We start from the raw sequence: 20,466 nt of genomic DNA, 5'->3' as shown, positions 1-20,466 counted from the left end.
TCCTGTCACTGTACTCTACCATGGTGGACACAAACCCATTTATAACTCATGTGGAGTAGCTTCAGCGGTTGCGGTCTTTCCTTCGTGAGTCTGCCTTGGAGACTGTTCGTTCGTTGGAGCTTACAGAGCAAAAGCAGCCTTGGAGCTGCGAAACAAAAGGTTCAGTAATCGGCGGCTTATCAAGCTCATGTTAATAAGATACTGCATCTGTGGAAATACGTCCATGGGAATAATCCATAGAATACGCATCGGCAACAAAGCTTCGCGAGCTTTCAAATAAATTTCGAGGCCGTTAGTCCCTCTCTCTCTGAGAACCCCACTGATCTGAATGTTCTGACTCCTGACCTGATAAAACTCAACATCAACCGGTTGCCGGGCAACGCGTCTTCCTTCAGCAATGATTGTGGTCCAAATGAAAAAAAAAGAATATTTAACCCTGTTTCATCAACGATCTAAATGGTGTGTCTAAGGTCAAGGCATAGCTGGTAATGACATCGTGATGGTGAAGGATGAATACATCCCGGCAATAAAGTGGCGAGAGTGACAGAAATTGTCGCCGGAGATGACGAAGTGTGTCGGGTGGACCTGCTGAGGACTGCGTCCTCATCCCTAATCTTGCCACCCTTAATCTTGGCATCCGACTTGTAAATTCGCATCATCACGTGCATCAAACCGTTCTTGAACCGGTTTTCGGCTTCATCCAAGTGCACACGGTTCCTCGTTTAAAGTAAATACCACCTGTCGACGTAGGCCCACCACTTCCTCCGCCTTAGAGACCTTCCAGTCTGCTGTGGGAAGGGTCAGGGTACAAATCTTCAGCAAAGCTACGATCGTGCTGATATCGGTCAGTACTACACAGGCCCTCCGTTTACTGGTTATATTGTTCCAGTCCACCGCATGTAGCTATGACTCTCCAAGCTTGCCTATCATCTAGCATCTTGGCACCATATCACCTTAAAGCTACTTCGGTATCAGCTTGCGTATTCACATTCTTATGATGGTCCTATATTTTTCAGCATTTATTTTATTAAGCGCAGGTGATACTCATTCTGCTAAATCTCTGGCAGATCATACCATTCTTGAATGCTCTGTCAAGGACTCCAATAATGGTCCTATACTTTATCTTCTCGGCAAAGGACCTCTTGGTGGCTAGGCATTTTTCCGCCCTCATTAAAATGAAAGCTGACCTTCTTCTATCCTTATAGGGCGCAAAAATTTTAATGGGCGCCATCTTACTCTTATTCTTACGTTCATTATCTTATTGAACTATTTAAATAAACACGAGACAAAAAAATGACGAAATAAGCTACCGGATGAGCTATGACCGTAAACTGGAAAATTAAAAGAAGAAGACCAAATTCCTAGAATCGGTCAAAATATCACTTCTTGGTGTTCTATGAGCTAACGATGCCCTCCCTTCCTGGATCATGGGTTTTCCAAAATAACTAAAATTGTTCCACGATCCCTTTGTTGGCTAGCACTACCGAGGCGGGTTCACGAAATCAAAAAAATAGGATTTTAAGCAAACATTATAAAATAGTTTTTTGGTGCTAAATGTGCATGGTAAAATTTTCCGTGGTTTTTTTTGTACATCTACGATTTTGAAAATTAGTAAAATTAAGCAAAGGAAAAAAAATGGTATAATTATTTAAGTAAGTTTTATAAAAATGGTATAGATATCTAAAACTTGATTTTTACAATCAAAACAAAAATATAAAAAATAGAATTCAACGTCAATTAAAGGGCTTAGATGGTAAAAATGGTAAAAAAATTTATCAAGAGTGTTATTTTAATCTCTTTTACTGCGTCCACCGTCGAAAGCTTTCGGTTGGCTGCTGCGCTGTGAAAAATAATTATCGCACAATTTCATTAATTCTTATGGCTATCCCTCTCATCTCTCTCATTAGAGTTGACTGAACTCTCTCTTGGGAACATTAGAGTTCAAATTTGGGGAGCATTAATGAACACTTCACTACCGAGGTGATCCACCGCGTGCTAATTTGTTTTAGTGACCAAAACTGCATCGGGGGTCCCTCACCGACTTCTTCCGTCTCGCTTACTCCTTCATCCCAACATGGATTACTCCATCGCGCGGTTCCCACTGCATACGTTCGCCCACCTCCCGTCCAACTGACCTAAGGACGATGCCGCGTAACGTAAGGCTCGAATCTCGGGAATAGATCCGAGATAGTTTAGGAGAAGAGTAGGAGTAAGATATCATGAGGTGTTGCACAGATAAGGCGTTTAATATAAGGGATTTAAGATTGTTTGTGGAGCAAATTGACAAGATGTTGTAGAGACCATTGCAGTCCGAACATAATGCCCTGAACGGATCGTGCTGGGCATATGTCGAACTACAATGGCTGAGGAGTAGAGGATGAAAGTTTCTAGCCCTTCTACTAGGAACGTTAAAATTTAAGCGTGTTAGTAAATGCTGGCTGTCTACATTTTCATAAATAATATTGTATAGAAACATGACACCCACATCGGTATACGGTTGTTAATGATGGTAAGTTGATTAGTAAAAGTCTACTATGATAAGAGGGGAGGTGAAAATTTGCATTCCAATTAAGTCCCCTCAGAGCTTAAGTCAGGAAGTTTTTTTTGTACAGATTCTATGTGATCTCGGTGTACTCCGTATTGAGGATCGTGGACACACGATCCACACTCAAGAATCGGACGGACCAATGATGTATATAACGTTTTAGTTATGTACGGGTCAATAAATTCTTTTGGCCATCTCTTAATAAAACCAAGCACACCCATAGCTTTATTAACCATGGTAGATATATGGTCGGTAAATTTAAGTTTCCAATTGGACACCCAGATCGTTAACCTGAGTTAATCGTTCTAAGGCATTCCCATAGAGAAAGTACATAGCCTGGTAAGGACTAGATCGATAAAATGACATGAGTTTACATTTCGATCCATTAAACTTTAGGTTATTGGCTAAACACCAATTTTCAAATGTATCCAAATCGGATTGAAGTCTAGACTGGGGGCTAGAGAATTTATACTGAAGACAAAGCTTTACGTCATCAGCGTACATAAGTACAAGTGAATTAGTTAAGGCAAGGGGCAAGTCGTTAATAAAAAGTGTAAAAAGAAAGGGTACAAGATGGCTTTCTTGGGGCACCCCAGATGTGACGCAGACTAAACGCGGGGTAACATCTTTATAGAAAACACGTTGGGTTGTTCCAGATAAGTTGATATAATGTGATCCTTTGGGAATGCCAAAAGACTAGGTAGTGGTGGAACGGCGCCACATGGAGCCATGCTAGCACGGAGATATTATTGAACTACATTTGTGTTTTAAATGTAGAGTGATAATTTTTTCAAAAAACTTTGGAATTGCTGACATTTTAGAAAAGCCTCTATAATTTGCAGCGTCGGATTTTTCCCTTTTTTATCCAGAGAAATAGTGAAAGATTCCTTCCACATAAGGGGAAAGATCGAAGTTTCCAGCGATAGATTAAAGAGTTTGAGGGGCGGTTGCACAGAGCCTCGGCGCAGTTCTTCAGAACACAGGCTGGTACTCCATCAGGGCCTGGCGAATACACGGGCTTGACCAATAACCCACCACTTTAATCGAAAGATGGGCAAAATATAAGGTTGGCTGATTGGATATTATAAGTGTAAGGCTGAGCTGAACTGCTGCTAGTTCGAGATAAGAGTAAAGAGATCGGTCATTGCCTGATCAGTGTTCGCATATGAGTCCTCAAACGTAAGTATTGGAGAAAACGATACACGTTTGCGCTTAGTATTTCCAAAGTTATAAAACTGCTTCGGATCCTGAGTAAACTGAATGCGGCAGCGGCGAATCCTATAATCCTATAACTTCTATAACATTCTGCGTTATGCCGGTATAATTGGACCAGCTACTAAGTATCTTGAATTACTAACTGTACAGTCAGATAATCTATGTTTATTTAAAAGTCTAGTCATAATGTTCTTTAAATTTATAAGGTGCCTTGTATACCAAGGCGGTATACAACGGCACGCAAGAGTCGAAAAATATGTTCAAGGTGTAAAAATATTTTTGTAATGTTGTTTTGCAATTTTTGTAAATATATCTTCGCTCCTCTGGGTTAGAAAGGGGCAAAGTTCTGGAAAAAGTAATTGCATCAGGATCAGAAACGAAACATAAGTCCGACAGTCGACTTAAATTTCTAACGTCGTTTATTTCCCGAGTGACATGTCGAACATGCCCGCAGGGAAGTCGTGATGGGAGTTAAGCTTTAAAGACGGTGAATTATCAACACATTTGACCACATAAGTTCTGGGATATTAAAGTCACCCAGAGTATCAGCTGGCCACCATCAGACAGACGATCAAAAATCAAGCGAATAGCGGAAAAATGTTTCCAATATGTGGGCGGGTCGGCAGAAGGTGGTATGTAAGAACAGGTAACGTAATTTGGAGACTACAGAAATTAACACTTTTCCTCCCCTTCGCAGAATTCTATCATATCTAAATGAGGTGGTTACTTGAAAAAACTTCAAAGCTTAAGATGTCCGGCTTTAATCAAGTTTCTGTAAAGATTATAATGTGAGATGCAAAGGTAGAACTATCAGAATACAGTTTGGGAAGTTTACTACGTAACCCTCTAGTATTCTGATAGGTAAGTGTTAGTGAAGACATTAGTTTTTTGAAACTGAGGAATATGAGGTGGAAGTGGCCGTTGCTCAGTGGCCGTAACATGTGGGAGTTTTACACCCACCGGTTTGGTAATTTTTTTCTTTACCGTACTTGGCTGATGTTCTTGGACGAAGATGTTCTCTGGCCAAAAGCTGGCGGAACAAATCGTCTTAAACATCTGCAATGGCACACGTATTTTGAAAGATGACGTGTGCCTGGTGTATGAATATTTAAATTTTGTAATATCCACCACCTTTATGTCGTCCTTTGATTTGGCTTTGATGTAAGCCGAGATATCAATCTCAGAAGAATCAGGTGCAAGCCGGGAAAAAAAATCCAGATGGTTGATTACCCTGTTTGGTGACTGTTACAGGGGTTTGAATTATTGAGCCTGGGATCACTTGAAGCGTTGCCACAGAGGACATATCGGACAATTGCTCATTAATCCTGAGATATTCGAAAGCCGAATTTTTCTCAGGTCCGGCCCTTGGGGTGGCCAGAGATATAAGCGGCTGCATAGTTGACGGCTGAGCAGGCTGAAGATTATTCGCCACAAGCACATCACTAAAAGAGGGTTTCTTACGCTTTGGAGACTCATTTAGTAGTTGAAGACTACTAAACTGTGTATCGAGTGCACAGAGTTGGTCATTGGTTTTACGAAAACCGCCAATCAAATCCTTGAATCCACTTTTAGTCCGCCTCATGAACGATCTTATTTCGTCGCGAACAGCACGACAACCGTCTCAGCAAAAGTGTAGACCAGACCTACGTGAAATAGCATCCGAAACAGAGGCCGAGAACCCGGCACACTTAGCGTGTAAAACGTTTTCACAATATTAAAAAATATTAAAAATTAAACAATTAATTTATTCAAAATTATTAAAAATTAAATAATTCATTTATTAATATTATTTGTCTATATTATTAAGGAACCTTGGACCACTATAGCAGGGAAACGAAAAGGGAAGATTAAAGAGAGCGGTTAGTGTGAGTTAGTAAAATAGAGCGCTCAATCTTTATTGAGCGAGAATAGAAGCAACACCGTAAATATGATGAAGCAGAGCCGGGCTATATTTGGAAGGAAAATTATTCAAATTTTTATTTTACCTCCAAATATATCACTGCACACGCAAAGCGATACGGATCTAAAAAATTCAGAATTTTGTTTTTAAAAATGTGTATAGATTAGATGTGTATAGATGTGTATACAAAAAAAACACCTCCGTCCGCTTTAAGACAAAGATAGGAGGGGATGTGACCAGCACTTGGAGCTTTTTCTCGTTCACCAATATGGCACTAATAACATATGATTATTTTGCGGCTGGATCGAGCGGAGTGAAGTTATTTTTATGAAGGGATTTTTTTTTTAAAGCGTTTTATAAAAAAACTTATTGTAGTTTCTAAATAGCCAAGATATCACCTAGCTAACCAATTTTTTCCTAAGCTAGGACGGGGAGAGGTTACGTTTAAGTAGGAGTCACATAGTTTCACACCTAACCCACTAGCACAGATTTTTTTCCTCTGCTGACTTAACGAAATTTTAGAAACGACACTAAAGTCTCCTTGCGCCGAGGCAGACCTTCCTTCAGCCACACCAGGGGTCTTAATACTCCCGAAATTTCGTCGCGACTTCGATGATTGTGGACCGCGGACTGATCTAGATCCGGAGCTGTGCCTCTTCCGAGTCTATGCCAATTAAGTTCAAATTTTTCATACTTTATCTGCTTCACATTATGATATGGTTTGCAGAGTTTACACGGTTATAACTCCACCCAATTTCTCCACCCATTCCTCTTGCTGAGGAAGAGCGCCACTAACAGTCCTTAAGCCCATTTCTTCACGACCGTTGTAGAGCCATTCGCTTCAAAATCGCATAAGCAATCCATCCTAAACAAGCCTTTACACATTCATCCATGGCTGCCATATAACTTTTCGCTCGTAAATATCATAATTTTCATGTGTTTAAAGATAAAAGCAGAAAAATAAAATTCAGAGACTTTGTCGGCTAACTTATTCGTTTTACAAAATTTCATAAGGATCAGTCGTTCCAAATAAATGAACGATCGGAAATGCCATAAGATATGAAATTCATACAAACAACTTTTTTCATATTGAGAAGTCAACGAGTCCAGTAAACTTATTACTTAATTTACTATGTATCTTCATTGATTTATCATAAATTCCTCACCCAATCCCCCTATATGAAAACAATAATTTATTGTTACACAATATTGTTTCCATCAAAAAACTTTTTAAAATGTAATTTTTTTATTCATTTTAAATTAAAAGAATTCCTATCATTTAACTTTTAGGGTTTAGAGCTTCACACAACTGAGCTTGAGCCTGTTCTGAAGACATTATCAAAGCCTCACGCCGAAGCCATCAGAAAACGCGTTATTATACTAAATCATACTGTTCGAGGGCGCACAAAGATCCGGTCAAAGCGTAAGCCTGATATCAGAGATGTATTTAGAGACTTCGACGTAAAGATTAAATTCTTGCATATCGAAAGATATAATTTCTAATTCCAACTAATTTTATAGGAATCTAGTACAGGAACACGCTCTCGAAGTGCTACCCCAGACTCGTTGGATTCCATTCAAGTTGATGATGTTTGGGGAACCTCCTCTATGTGAGTTGTATTATTAAACTAAAGTTATAATGAAAACCTACCTCAGCCGTCTCATAATTTATATAGACCAAACTTTGTGCGCATCTTTGAAGAAAATGGCGAGAGTAACACCAAAGCTACTCAGCATTCACAAAAAAAACACTTGAAACAGAAAGTACGCCGGACACCTAGCGCCCCTATTAAAAGTGGTTTATCTCCAGATATATTTCGCGGCTCAAATATGCGTTGTGATATACCATTACATTCAACGCATGGGGTTGAGCTAGTTGGGTATTCAAGAATTGGAACAATAAATTTGGCACGAGGACGGTCAGGTTCAGATCCAGCATGTTCAGTCGGGTGAGTAAAAAAAAAATGTCAAAAAAACATAAAAGCATATAAAAAAAATTCAGATTTTTCGCAGTTGTTTTTATGAAACAATCAACATTTGTAAATCTTAATTAACTGTTAGTAAGAGTGTTTACTTTTACCAAGCTTTTTAATGAACAATCTAATCTACAAGCGGTAAAATTAAGAATGTGAAACTTTTCTGAAAAACATGCTGTTGGGCTAAGCAACCAACAGATAAGCCAATTAGAATATTGATAATTATACCCTTGCAGAGGGTATTATAATTTTGGTCAAAAGTGTGCAACGCAGTGATGGAGACATCTCCGACCCTATAAAATATATATATTCTTGCTCAGGATCACCTCCTGAGTCGATATAAGCATGTCCGTCTGTCCGTCTGTCCGTCTGTCCGTCTGTCTGTCTGTCTGTCTGTCCGTCTGTCTGTCTGTCCGTCTGTCTGTCTGTTTCTACGCAAACTAGTCTCTCAGTTTTAAAGCTATCGAGTTGAAACTTTGCACACACCCTTCTTTCCTTTGCAGGTAGTACATAAGTCGGAACGGCCGGGATCGGTCGACTATATCCTATAGCTGCCATATAACTGATTGATCGGAAATGGCACAACTTCGTTGTTTTTCAAGTTAGAAGGTTGGGACTTTCTATGGATTCTTATTTGGTCCAACTTATACGATCTGCCAAATTTCATAAAGATCGGTCGACTATATCCTATAGCTGCCATATAACTGATTGATCGGAAATGGCATAACTTCGTTGTTTTTCAAGTTAGAAGGATGGGATTTTCAATGTATGCTTCTTTGGTCAAAATAATTCGATATGCCAAATAAGGATCGGCCGACTATATACGATCCGCTGTATATCTAATAATATAGATGCGTGGCGCCACCTATCGGACTGCGACTGAACTGCAAGGGTATATAAACTTCGGCTCCGCCCGAAGTTAGCTTTCCTTTCTTGTTTTTTTTAGCTGCAGCGGCATTTAACCTTCTCTTTTGTTTCCCAGATTCGCATACACTTTGTTGTCATTTGTAGCGTATGCGCTTTTGTGAGCTTTGGATGAGCTTCTGCGCCAAAGCTGTTCTTCTTCTTGTATATTTTGGAGTTGTTATTGACGGGCCGCTATTTTGTTATATTGCGCGGAATTAGCTCAATATTAGATGGTGCCGGTGTCTCACCAATGTCTTAAAAGCCAGCCCCCTCCTTGCCACCGTTACTGATGCCAACATTCATCGGCGGCTATGCAGACTGGCCGGATGTATACGCCCTTTTTATACCCTTGCAGAGGGTATTATAATTTTGGTCAAAAGTGCAACGCAGTGAAAGAGACATCTCCGACCCTATAAAGTATACCTGATCACCTGAGTCGATATAAGCTTGTCTGTCGGTCCGTCTGTCTGTCTGTCCGTCTGTCTGTCGGTTTCTACGCAAACTAGTCTCTCAGTTTTAGAACTATCGAGTTGAACTGAGAGTCGGAACGGCCGGGAACGGTCGACTATATCCTATAGCTGCCATATACATAACTGATTGATCGAAAATGCCATAACTTTGGTGTATTTTAAGTTAGGGGATTGGGACTTAGCACAAATGTTATATTTGACCAAAATATCTTATGTGCAAAATTTCATAAGGATCGGCCGACTATATCCTATAGCTGTCATAGAACGATCGGAATAGGCATAACTTTGGTGTTTTTTAAGTTAGAAAGATGGGACTTGGTACAGATTTTGGACAAAATAATCTGATTTGCCAAATTTCATAAGGATCGGCCGACTATATCCTATAGCTGCCATTTATATGGCAGTTATTGTTCAGTTATTGAACAATCGGAATTGGCATAACTCTGCTGTTTTTTAAGTTAGAAAGATGGGACTTGGTACAGGGACACTCTCGCCAGAAACAATGACAGCCTTCCGTCTTGGGAGTCCATGGCACGATTCTTGGAGCAAAGGTGCCGGGCTCTTTAATGCGTCGACTTTTCTTTGCCTACGTTTCCAACAGCTAACCAAGTGGGCCGAGGTAGATCTTCGAATAACCGATCTTCGTGCATGATTATTAACGCCCGTCTAGCTCTATGCGCCCTTTTTGCTGAATTGGCGCACGTTGTTCCTACTTGTCCAAGCTTCATTGCCTTGCCAATTTATTAACGATACGACGAAGTGCGACGGCTGACTCGCTCTTTTGTATGTTTGGAGGATGGTCATTTTGCACGCGGATGTTCCACGCGGAGCTGTCCGTTGCCCAACGTGCAATCACCGACATCATGCCTTGCTAATCATTGCGGGCAGCTGTCCAGCCCTAATAATTCCCCACCAGTACGAGGCTTGGATTCCACCGCTGGTGTTGCCGTTGCTACCCCACTTTCCCAGTCAATCAACACCGTCTTGACTCAGGATCGCCATACTGAAGTACTTCTGCCAACAGCCAATATCCTCATCCGTGGTCGATCAGGTGCCTTTCTGCATTGCAGAGTGTTATTGGACTCTGGTTCACAAGTTTACTTTATCTCATCGCGGCTGGAAAGTCAACTTCAGCTTCGTCGTTCCAACTGCTGTGTAGCGGTCGCTGGTCTCGGCGGCACTGAGTTTGCTACGGATGGATCCTGCGTTATTGTGTGTGTGAAGTCTCGACTAACCACATATTCTGCGAACCTAGAGGCGGTTATCGTTTCTCATCAGAGAGCTGCAACGATCACAATTATTTCAATCATACCCGATCATTGACTCGGTTTTTTTGTGTCGCAAAATTTTCCTTCAACATACATGAATTGATCGTAAGCAAGCGTGTTCAAAGTGAACATTTATTTCCAATCACTCGTGCCTGTTTCGTATTGATTTTCTTTGATCGAACGCTTTGTGTGAGCAGCAAAGAACGATTGAGAATGCTGCTTGCATTCAGATCGATCACGCTCATACCGTTTGTTTATACCGGGTGGTTCGTTTCGGGTGGAATAATCGAATTTTAATTTTAAGAATTAAAACTGAAGAAATAAATGAAGTGATTTTTAAGTTAATTTTACGCATCACAACTTTTTTGCGTTACAACATACAAATTTGTACATACAAACTACACACACAAACACATATTCGCAGGGCAATTCTCGATCTAATAGTTTCACTCACAATCAAATCAAACGCAACTTGATCGATGTCTGAGCTTTCGTTTGCATCGTCGGACTCAATCGTCTTCTTCTGTACAATCATTTCCAATCATCAAACCGGTACGCAACAATCAGTTTGAATCAGTAAGCAGAGCAATCAAATCAATTGTACGAACTGTTCGCGTCACATCTGGGGTGCCCCAAAGAAGTCATGTTGGACCCTTTCTTTTTACACTGTTTATTTACGAATTTCCCCTTGCCTGAACTAATTCACTTATACTTATGTACGCTGATGATGCCTTCAGTATTGATTCACTAGCGCCCAATGTAGACTTAACTCCAATTTGGATAACTTTCAAGCAAATAATTTGGGTTTTTGCAAATAACCTAAAGTTTAATGGAAGTAAGCTCATGTCATTTTATCGATCTAGTCCTCACTAGGCTATGTACTTTCTCCATGGGAACGTCTTAGAACGATTAACTCGGGTTAATGATCTGGATGTCCTATTAGATTTTAAACTTAAATTTACCGACCATATATCCACCATGTTTTATAAAGCAATGGATATAAAGCAAAAAGAATTTAATGATCCGTACATAACAAACACTTTATAAACCTCATTGAACCGTCCGATTCAGGCGTTGTTTAAATGCAATCCTATGCAAAGTTTCTGATCAACTTTTGGAGGGCGATGTGTAAACTGTCTATTTGCACATCCATGAGGATCTGTGGTATGAAGACTCCTTCGGATCCCATGATTTTTATACCCTTGCAGAGGGACTTTCCACACATGTTATATTTGACCAAAATATCTTATGTACAAGGAAATTTCATAAGGATCGGCCGACTATACCCTATAGCTGTCATAGAACGAAAACATAACTTTGGTGTTTTTTAAGTTAGAAAGATGGGACTTGGTACAGATTCCATTCTGATTTGCCAAGTTTCATAGGGATCGGCCAACTATATCCAATAGCCGCCATATAACTGAACGATCGGAAATGGCACAACACTAACTGCAAGGGTATATCAACTTCGGATCCGCCCGAAGTTAGCTTTCCTTTCTTGTTTTTTTGTGTGTTTATGTTGTAATCCTTTTGAGGGATCGCCGACATCAAATGTCCGAAAGCGTTCGTGAAGCGTTATGCTGCAATTATCGGCGAACTTGGACTCGCGCAGGTAACGGTAGGTCCCGGAGTTGTAGTCGAAACCTATTGGCCTGACTAATATTTTTCTAGGCATGGCCTGCTGACGCCACGATGAGGGGAGGTGTGCGGGATGAGAACTGCGGGATAATGGCTGGGTGTGTGGAGATCGTGTAGATACATTTGTCCTTGATGCGTTCTTAAAAATGGTTGATCAGATAAACATTTACTGACATTGAATACAAATAAATTTGTTTTTTTTTGTCTTTTCCCGTATTGTAAGAACATAGGAGCATGGTAAGAACACATATAAGGATATTTATGAAAGTCAGCGTATTGCATATGGCTTCTGTCATTTATTCTTTTATTGTTTTGCGAAGCAACCGTCTATAAGTAAGTTATGCGTATGCGGATTACGAAGCTGTTCAAAAGAGTTACACTACATTTAAGTAAAAAAAACCGAGTTTCGGACGCAGTAATTTTTTAAGGGCTTGAAAAGTCTTTGACATTGTAATAAATCTTTTCTATGTGAGGTAAAAAAAGTTTTTCCACGCTACCTACCGCACCCAAAAATAACATATTTCTGTAGCGTAAGTTAAAAAAACTATTTTGAAAGAGTTGTACATATTACCGGGTATCGATAAGCTTAAAACTCTACTATAGCCGTCCTGGTTTTTATTTAATAGCTATTTTTATTTAAAGCGATAAGTTTAGAGTCGACATGCAATAGCGAGAGTATGGGCGAAGGACTACACCATTTAGTTCTTTACGTTTTAGGGAAAAAAGTACCATCCTCTTAAAAATAGGAGAAATTCCTTAATCCCAGACCGTTTCGCTTGTGCGACATTTAATTATCGTCATTAACGTCTCTTCATTAGTTTGGATTACTTTTCATTGCCTCTATCCAGTTGAGCGCGTCGTACAAGATTTACACAAAGGCAATGCCAACTTAGGAATCTTTTCCTGTTATGGCCATGTTTTTATCTTGGATATAATTCTGGTGCTTTCGAAAGAGAGCGAAAAAGCCATTTGGAGGTGATGTTCATTTCCCCGATCTCTACCTGCTCTCCAGCACCTTGCGGCTGATGACTAGCATCGCTTCCGTTTTGTGGGGTCAGACATTCGGTTTTATTTCCGCTCTCTCCGCCTCTTTCCGTTGCTTGGATACTTTAAAAAAAATCCGATTTAACCCCAACTTTTTCCCTGTCGAAAAAAAAATTTTTTGTTGTTGTATTCTGTTTGTATTGGGCCAAGCAGTATTTGAGTAAAGTTTGAACTCCCCACCCCCACTAGTTTGGGCGCTACCGGATGTTGCTTGTGAGCAACGTTGGGCCATAGTGTATATTAAAGAATACATTTTTAGTTGATGGTTATTTTTGTTTATTTTCAATTTTTAAGTATGGTAAGACATAAAACAGTTTTTATTGTTGTTACAGCATAGGTGTACTTTACATTTAATACATTTTGACATTGGGGTTCCTGTTATAGCTGTCGTAGAAGTCCGGCGGTACGACCTCCTCGTCGTCCACCTCCTCGATGTTCTGCCGGATCTGGGACGCCTTAGGAAGGATCTCGTCCGACGGCGGCGCCACTGACCCTCCGCTAGTCTCCAGAGTGGAGCAGAGGCTGTACTCCGTGGCCAGGGACTGGGACTGGGACGGAGAGAGGCTGCTGAGGGGATCGCTGCCAGGCAGGACCAGGGCCAGGCCGCCCTCACCGCTGCCGCCCCTGGCCACGCCCCCTTTGCCGCCCCCCTTGGGCGACCGCTGGGCATATAGCTTCTCGATGTCCGCAGCTGCCGCCCACGACCCCCCTTCTCCCGTTCCCGTTCCCGCTCCCTCTCCCGATCCCGTTGCAACATCTCCTGGATGTCCATGCTCCGTTCCCGCTCAGCTGGTCCATGATCTCCAGGTCCCGTTCCAAAGTGCTGGAGGAGAAGGTGCTGCTGCTGCACTCGCTGAACGAGACGTCCTTGTGGCGCAGGAGGGCGACGCCGCCCGGAGGCCACCGCTGCGGCGGCACCATCATGCTGCTCACCACGGAGCTCTCCTCCCCGTCCCCGTAGTTGCTGGTGCTGCTGTCGTCCGGGATGGCGATGCTGGTTCCGTTTCCGCTCCCATTCCCGTTGCAGTAGGTGGAGGACGTGACGTTCGAGAGGCACTCGGCGGTCAGTTTCAGGGAGCTGCGATGCCCCGGACTTGACCCCTGACCACCCGGACCCTGGACCTGGCGGCTACGGTTGCTGCTGGCGCTGCCGCTGGCACCGCCGCCCAGCTTGCGGTGCGGGTGGGCGTGGCCAGTGCCCCTGTCGGATATGATGTTGATCTTGACGTCGTGCTTCTTGCCGCGCACGTCCTTGCCGAGATTGTTGACGACTCCGGCATCCCCCGGCCCCCTCCCACCTCGCCTCTCCCTATCCCTGTCTCTATCTCTGTCCCTGTCTCCAGAGATGTCTTCCATTTCATCACCACTTTCTTCGTCACTGGAGACATCCCAATCGAAGTTGACAATTCTCTCAATATCATCATTTGATAAACCTTTTTCTTTTGGTCTCATATTTTGGTGGTGCAATGGCCCAAGGTTGCTCACAAGCAACTTTATTACTTTGAACTTAAAATTCCTCAGCTGTTTTTTAATATAAATCAATTAGATTGAACTACAACATGCATTAAAGAATTCATTTATTAACAAATTTCACTCACATTCTTCAACTTTTAATGCGTAATTTAAAAGTAAATCACTTTTTTTTCAATATACCCCACAATACAACAAACACAAATCAACAAATACAAACAAATAATTTCGTCAAATGATGCGCAAACTAGAATTTTTTTGCTTACATTATAAGTATACACATCAAGGCACCGTTATCTCGAAGAATAAGCAGACAAAAACAAAAGCACCGACTACCGATAGCCGTTAAACTTTTGAAATTGCTCACAGGCAACTTCGGGGTCGAATGGGTTAAAAAACGGATTAATTTGTAAATAAATATGTAATATGTGACCCACTGTCTTATTGTGCAATTGCTATATAATTGGTGAAAGTAAATACATATATTAATTAATAGTAATAGATTAATAGTAATCTGTAAAAACCTGCACAAACCACAAACCACATGTTTTTTATACCCTTGCAGAGGGTATTCTAATTTTTGTCAAAAGTGTGCAATGCAGTGAAGGAGACATCTCCGACCCTATAAAGTATATATATTTTTGATCAGGATCACCTCTTAAGTCGATATTAGCATGTCCATCCTTCTGTCTGTAAATCTGTCTGTTTTCTGTGCGAACTAGTTTCTTAGGCCGCGTGCACACTAGCGGCTGATAGCAGAATTTATAGATGATCTTATAGCAGTGGATATCGGACTCTTCAGGATGAAATGCGATCCTTTATGCGACAGACCAAGAGTGGGTTTAAATAATTGATCGTTGGTTTCCAAACAAATTTACGATCTACCCAGTGCGCTGGACACTTAATAACAGCCTTCAGCTTTTGAAAGAGTCTCTTAAGCAAAACAAATTCGCTACTAGGGATGTTGCAGCCCCAGACATCGCGTGACAGCCTGATCCACCTGCAATGATGCAGCCACTTATTTCCCTTGCTACCCCAAGAGCAGGAACTGTAAAAAATTCGGCTTCCGAATTAAAGGATCCTTATCCTCCCCAACGAAATTATTTGTTTGTATTTGTTGATTTGTGTTTGTTATATTGTTTTAATCGAAGCCAATACTTTAATTGACCTTAAGGGGTTATATACAATAAGAATTTAAAAACAATCGTTTTTTTTTTTTAAACTTCTCTTGTTCTGAGCTTATACAAAGCCGACGAATATTTTCGAAGTTATAGACACATTAGTGTAGACGCGCCAAAGGATCTTGAAGTAGTTTCAAAACTTAAAACGCGTTTTTCTCGAAACGTGGTTTTTTAAAGTCGATTAGCAATATTTCTCAGAAACGGCCATAATGTCACAATATACCTGCCATGTTTCAAATCAATAAACCAAATAGATTGTTTGAAAATAATTTTTGAAAAATACCTTTTGCGACCTTCTAACTGTATATACCCCCTTAAGTCTCCACTTAAATCTCATAAAGTTAGTTTCTTCCGTAAGGCTGACTTTATGAAACTAAATAAATTAATTTTGTAAGTTGATTGGTGCGATCTACTGGAATGTGAAGATATAAACATTGAATTATATAAATTTTATGTCACATTGAATATATCGGAGATAAGTTGGATTTAATTTAAAATACTATTTACTGATTAATTATAAGTTAAGTGTATAGTCTAAGAGGAATTAAATGGACATTGCAAATGAAGAGAGAGAAGTGACATTTATGTCACATTGAATATGTCGGAGATAAGTAGGATTTAATTTAAAATACTATTCACTGATTAATTATAAGTTAAGTGTATAGTCTAAGAGGAATTAAATGGGCATTGCAAATGAAGAGAGAATGAAGAGAGAAGCTTTTTGAATAAGAGCGTGGTAGAGAAGGAGAGTGAAGCCCTGCTGAGCGTGGCGCAATGATGGATAGGAGGAAGAGGAGAAGGAGGGCAATCAAGAGCAGCCCTCAGAAATGAACAGACGTGAAAGAAGATCATTGCGACTCGCTGCGCGTGGTGAAATACAAAATGACAGAGGAAAACGACCACCATTTCCCGAAATATATATTTTTTGGCTCTTGCGTTTCGTGGAAAGATCCGTCCACAAACAAATCGCTTGAACAAATCTGCATTGGTATACATATTTACCGAACATCAAGAATAGACTTAAATAAACAATAAATAACTGTAAAACTAGTTAGTAGCTCGGTCTTGTTTCACCGTGCATAACGCCGAATGTTGTAGGAGTTATATTCACCGCTGGCGGATTAAGTTTTATAAAACAATTTTAAAACTTTTTAAACCTTAAGCGCAACTATGTATCTTTTCGCCCTTTGCTTACATTGGAAAACTTATATGCGAACACTGATCAGGCAATGACCGATATCTTTACACAGTACAGAACTGCGCCGAGGCGACGTGAAAGCGCTCCTCAAACTCTTCAATCTATCGCTGGAGAGTTCGATCTTTTCGCTTATTGGGAAGGAATCTTACATTATTTCTTTGTTTAAAAAAAGGAAAAATGCGACGCTGCAAATTATAGAGGCAGTTGGGATTCCCAACTGATCTCCTTATCTGGATTTCGAGCTACTTTTCCGGAAGAACTCAGCGAATCTTCTTCAAAGATGTTCCCTCGCGTTTAGTCCGCGTCACATCTGGTGAGCTCCAAGGAAGCCATCTGGGATCCTTACTTTTTACATTTTTTTACAACGATTTGGCCCTTGCCTTAACTAATTCACTTGTAATAATGTATGCGATGACGTTAAGCATTGTCTTTAGTATGGATTCTCTAGTGCCCAATCTAGACTTCAATCCGATTTGGATAAATTTCAAAATTGGTGTTAGGCAAATGGAAAAAATCCTAATGGATCTAATTGAAATGTAATGACTTTTTATAAATCTTCGGATTGGGGTATTATGTTCGTACTACAATGATGTCTAATGATACCTAAAATCCTTTATTCTAAACGCCATATCTGTGCAACACTTGGGCTATGGGCTGTACGTATGCAGCGGGAGCCGCGCGAAAATCGTATAAATAAGTTAAACATATAATTGCATTGTGATAAATTAATTCTTACTTACTTCATGAATTCATAACTAGGAATATAGAATCTCATATTTTTTCAAAAATCTTTTGGAATAGTTTTTTTTTTTTTTTTTTTTTTTTTTTTTTTTTTATTTTTTTTTTTTTTTTTTATCCCGAATCAATAATTTTTTCTTATCAATGTCACAATCAAATGCCAAAGTTCGATTAAATAGCTTCACCAGCACCAGAAAAAATAAACAAGCTTGATCGACGAAACCAAGCTGAGCGGAGAGATACTATAAGTACTCAAAAGACGGGAGAGTTCAATCTACTTGGAAAATAAATCGCAATCCTTCTATGAGAGCGCGCCTATTGAAGGCTTAGCTGAGCGGATATGCTTTACTCTCCGGCTCCGTCCGAAGTTTGCTTTTCTTTCTAGTTCTTTATTTTTCATTCAATTTTTAATAACGCATTGAAGTGAAGGTGATACCTTAGTCCTTATAGCCCTAACATTGTGGATCAAGATCGATTTCTTCGGCAATGAATTTATCACCTTTGAACTCTCCCGTCTTTTGAGTACTTATAGTATCTATTCATCTTTTATACATAAAATCAGGTATACCACATCCCTTAGTTGCCATGTAGTTAAATAATCTAAATATTTATATTTTTTTTAAAGATAGAGTTATTTACAGTTTATTTATATTTTTAGAAAACGAAAAAATTTAAAAAAATACTTACTGTGTACAGATACTTTGTAAAAATTATTATGAAAAATATTTAACCACGATACCATTTATATGTTTCATTTTATGCAGTGCGCCACGTGGAGAGAGGTTGCGCAATGTAAACAGCGAAAATAATACATCTGACGATTCTAGTGACGATTGCATTAATAAATTAAACAAAAATTATAAACAGATTTCAAAATCAGACAATGAGTGTCCAGAGAATTTACTTATGACAGGTGATGTTATAAGCTTTGAAAATATTTGCCGGGATACCTGTGGTCCAGATGAAGTAGAAGATTTAAGTCCTTCACAAAAACAATACTTAGACATCGTTTTATTAAGTGAAATTGAAATTAAACGTTTACAGTCTATTATTTGGCTCGAGTTAGCAACCATATTTGATCGAAATAAAATATCTCTAGATAGAAGAAAACCATACAAGCGTCGTCGTAAAGAAGAAGGAAATCTTTTTGGTGTATCATTAAGTGCTCTCATTAGACGTGATCAGCAAATCACTGGAACCGATTCGAACTTAGTACCACTTTTTTTGGAAAATCTGCTGGCGGAAATAACTCTTCGGGGCTCTACAGAAGAAGGGATACTTCGAATTGCTGGAAATAGGCAAAAGGTAATGTTTATAATCTTATATAAACACAAATAACATCTTTTATAATCTTAATTTTTTTTCAGACTGAAGCACTTTATAATGAGCTAGAATCAATATTTTATCTAAAATTTGAAAATATGGACACTTTTTTTTCTAATTATACAGTTCATGAATTAAGCGCCCTTCTTAAGCGTTGGTTAAGGGAACTTCCACAGCCTTTACTTACTAACGAACTTGTTCAATTATTTTATCAATGCCACAAACTATCATCGTTGGATCAAAAAAAGGCTTTTTCACTTTTATGTCAATTGTTACCACATGAGAATCGCAATACTTTTCGAGCGTTGTTAAGATTTTTAAGCAATATAATCCATTTACAAAATGAAAACAAAATGAATTTACACAACGTAGCTACGATAATAGCTCCTTCCTTTTTTCCACCTCAAAATGTTCATCCAATTGACAAAAACAGCATCGAAGAGCAAGTGAAAATGGCTGCAATATGCTGTCGTTTGACAAATGTTTTGATTACACGTGGCGAAAAACTTTTTCAGGTTCCGAAAAATTTAATAACGGAATCAAAGAGTAAAAAAAAAATAATGGTATGTATTTAATATAGGATACAACTTTTACTTAAACCTTTTTTTTTTAGCGAAAAAAAAAGTTTTTCCAGCTGGAGGTAATGGAAAATTCCAATGAAAACACAGCTATTTCAACATTAATTAATGAGGAATCAAAAACAAAAAACCATGTACATCACACTGTTGTATAGTATAGAGGATTATATCAAGTTATATAAATATTGTATTTGTAATTGGTGCTCCAATTTATTTTATTTTCTGTGATAAATTCATGCTTTTTCTTAGCAATTATGAAGTCTTCAAGGACTTTGTTCGAGATTATTTCCAACGAGGAGGTAGTACATTCAATATAATAGTCGCGTCGGAGCAGTTTTTATTTCTTTTTATAAGTAAATTTTGGTAGTCAAGGGTATTTACATGCATATATACATGAATAAACAACTATAATAACATGTAATGAATTAAATTTAAAATTTTCTCCCTTAAAAAGTTATAACAGACTTTTTAATCGAAATATACAAATACACACATACTCAATCATGAATGTTTTTTTATATTCGGTTGATTGGGTATGATAGAGGCAACTGGCAGTAATTAAATGTTGCGACATGGGCGAGAAAATTCAACACGTCAAAAAGATGGACCAGGCAGTAGAAACGAAGATATAGAGACAACTAGAGGTTATCGAAGAAATCACGACAACAGGACAAGTTGGCATAGGAGGACCAGTTTTCGGGAACCAACGTGTTCCGAAAAATTAACTAATGGTTGGTATAGGCGAAAAAGTGTAGTCTTCGTGCTGTTAGCTGTTGCCAGATCCAACGGCATATTATTCCAAACGAATGAAATGAAGAAGGACCCTCGAGTGATACTGGAAAGAATATAGGGATACGGGATTATGTTAAGAAAGTGCTAAGAAAGTGGAACTTATGTTTATTCTGGACTTTGGTTCAGTGGAGCATAAAGATTATGGAGCAGTTTAAATTTTGCGTGGAGGAAAACAAAATCTGAAATTTACGGCCTGTGTAATCAAAAGTAAAATATTTTATGTA

The 20,466-nt window shown here is 39.3% G+C and overlaps 1 protein-coding gene across 5 annotated transcripts in view; it reads left to right on the top strand.

Annotated features, from left to right (window-relative positions):
• The window catches only part of LOC26514490 (rho GTPase-activating protein conundrum), a 38,027-nt gene extending 18,076 nt beyond the window's left edge, over window positions 1-19,951 (top strand). For all 5 annotated transcript variants that reach the window (XM_032455594.2, XM_044715936.1, XM_044715935.1 and 2 more), the window contains 6 exons: window positions 6,951-7,121; window positions 7,182-7,270; window positions 7,337-7,609; window positions 18,314-18,854; window positions 18,917-19,435; window positions 19,486-19,951. In XM_032455594.2, the coding sequence (XP_032311485.1) occupies window positions 6,951-7,121; window positions 7,182-7,270; window positions 7,337-7,609; window positions 18,314-18,854; window positions 18,917-19,435; window positions 19,486-19,605 (1,713 nt within the window). In that variant the 3' untranslated portion in view covers window positions 19,606-19,951. The remainder of the gene's footprint in view (window positions 1-6,950; window positions 7,122-7,181; window positions 7,271-7,336; window positions 7,610-18,313; window positions 18,855-18,916; window positions 19,436-19,485) is intronic.
• Window positions 19,952-20,466: the final 515 nt, after the last annotated feature.

This window comes from Drosophila ananassae, chromosome 3L (assembly GCF_017639315.1).
Source record: "Drosophila ananassae strain 14024-0371.13 chromosome 3L, ASM1763931v2, whole genome shotgun sequence".
Taxonomy (NCBI): Eukaryota; Metazoa; Arthropoda; class Insecta; order Diptera; family Drosophilidae; genus Drosophila; species Drosophila ananassae.
Note: the sequence above shows the minus strand (reverse complement) of the source record. Positions and strands in the feature narration are given on the sequence as shown.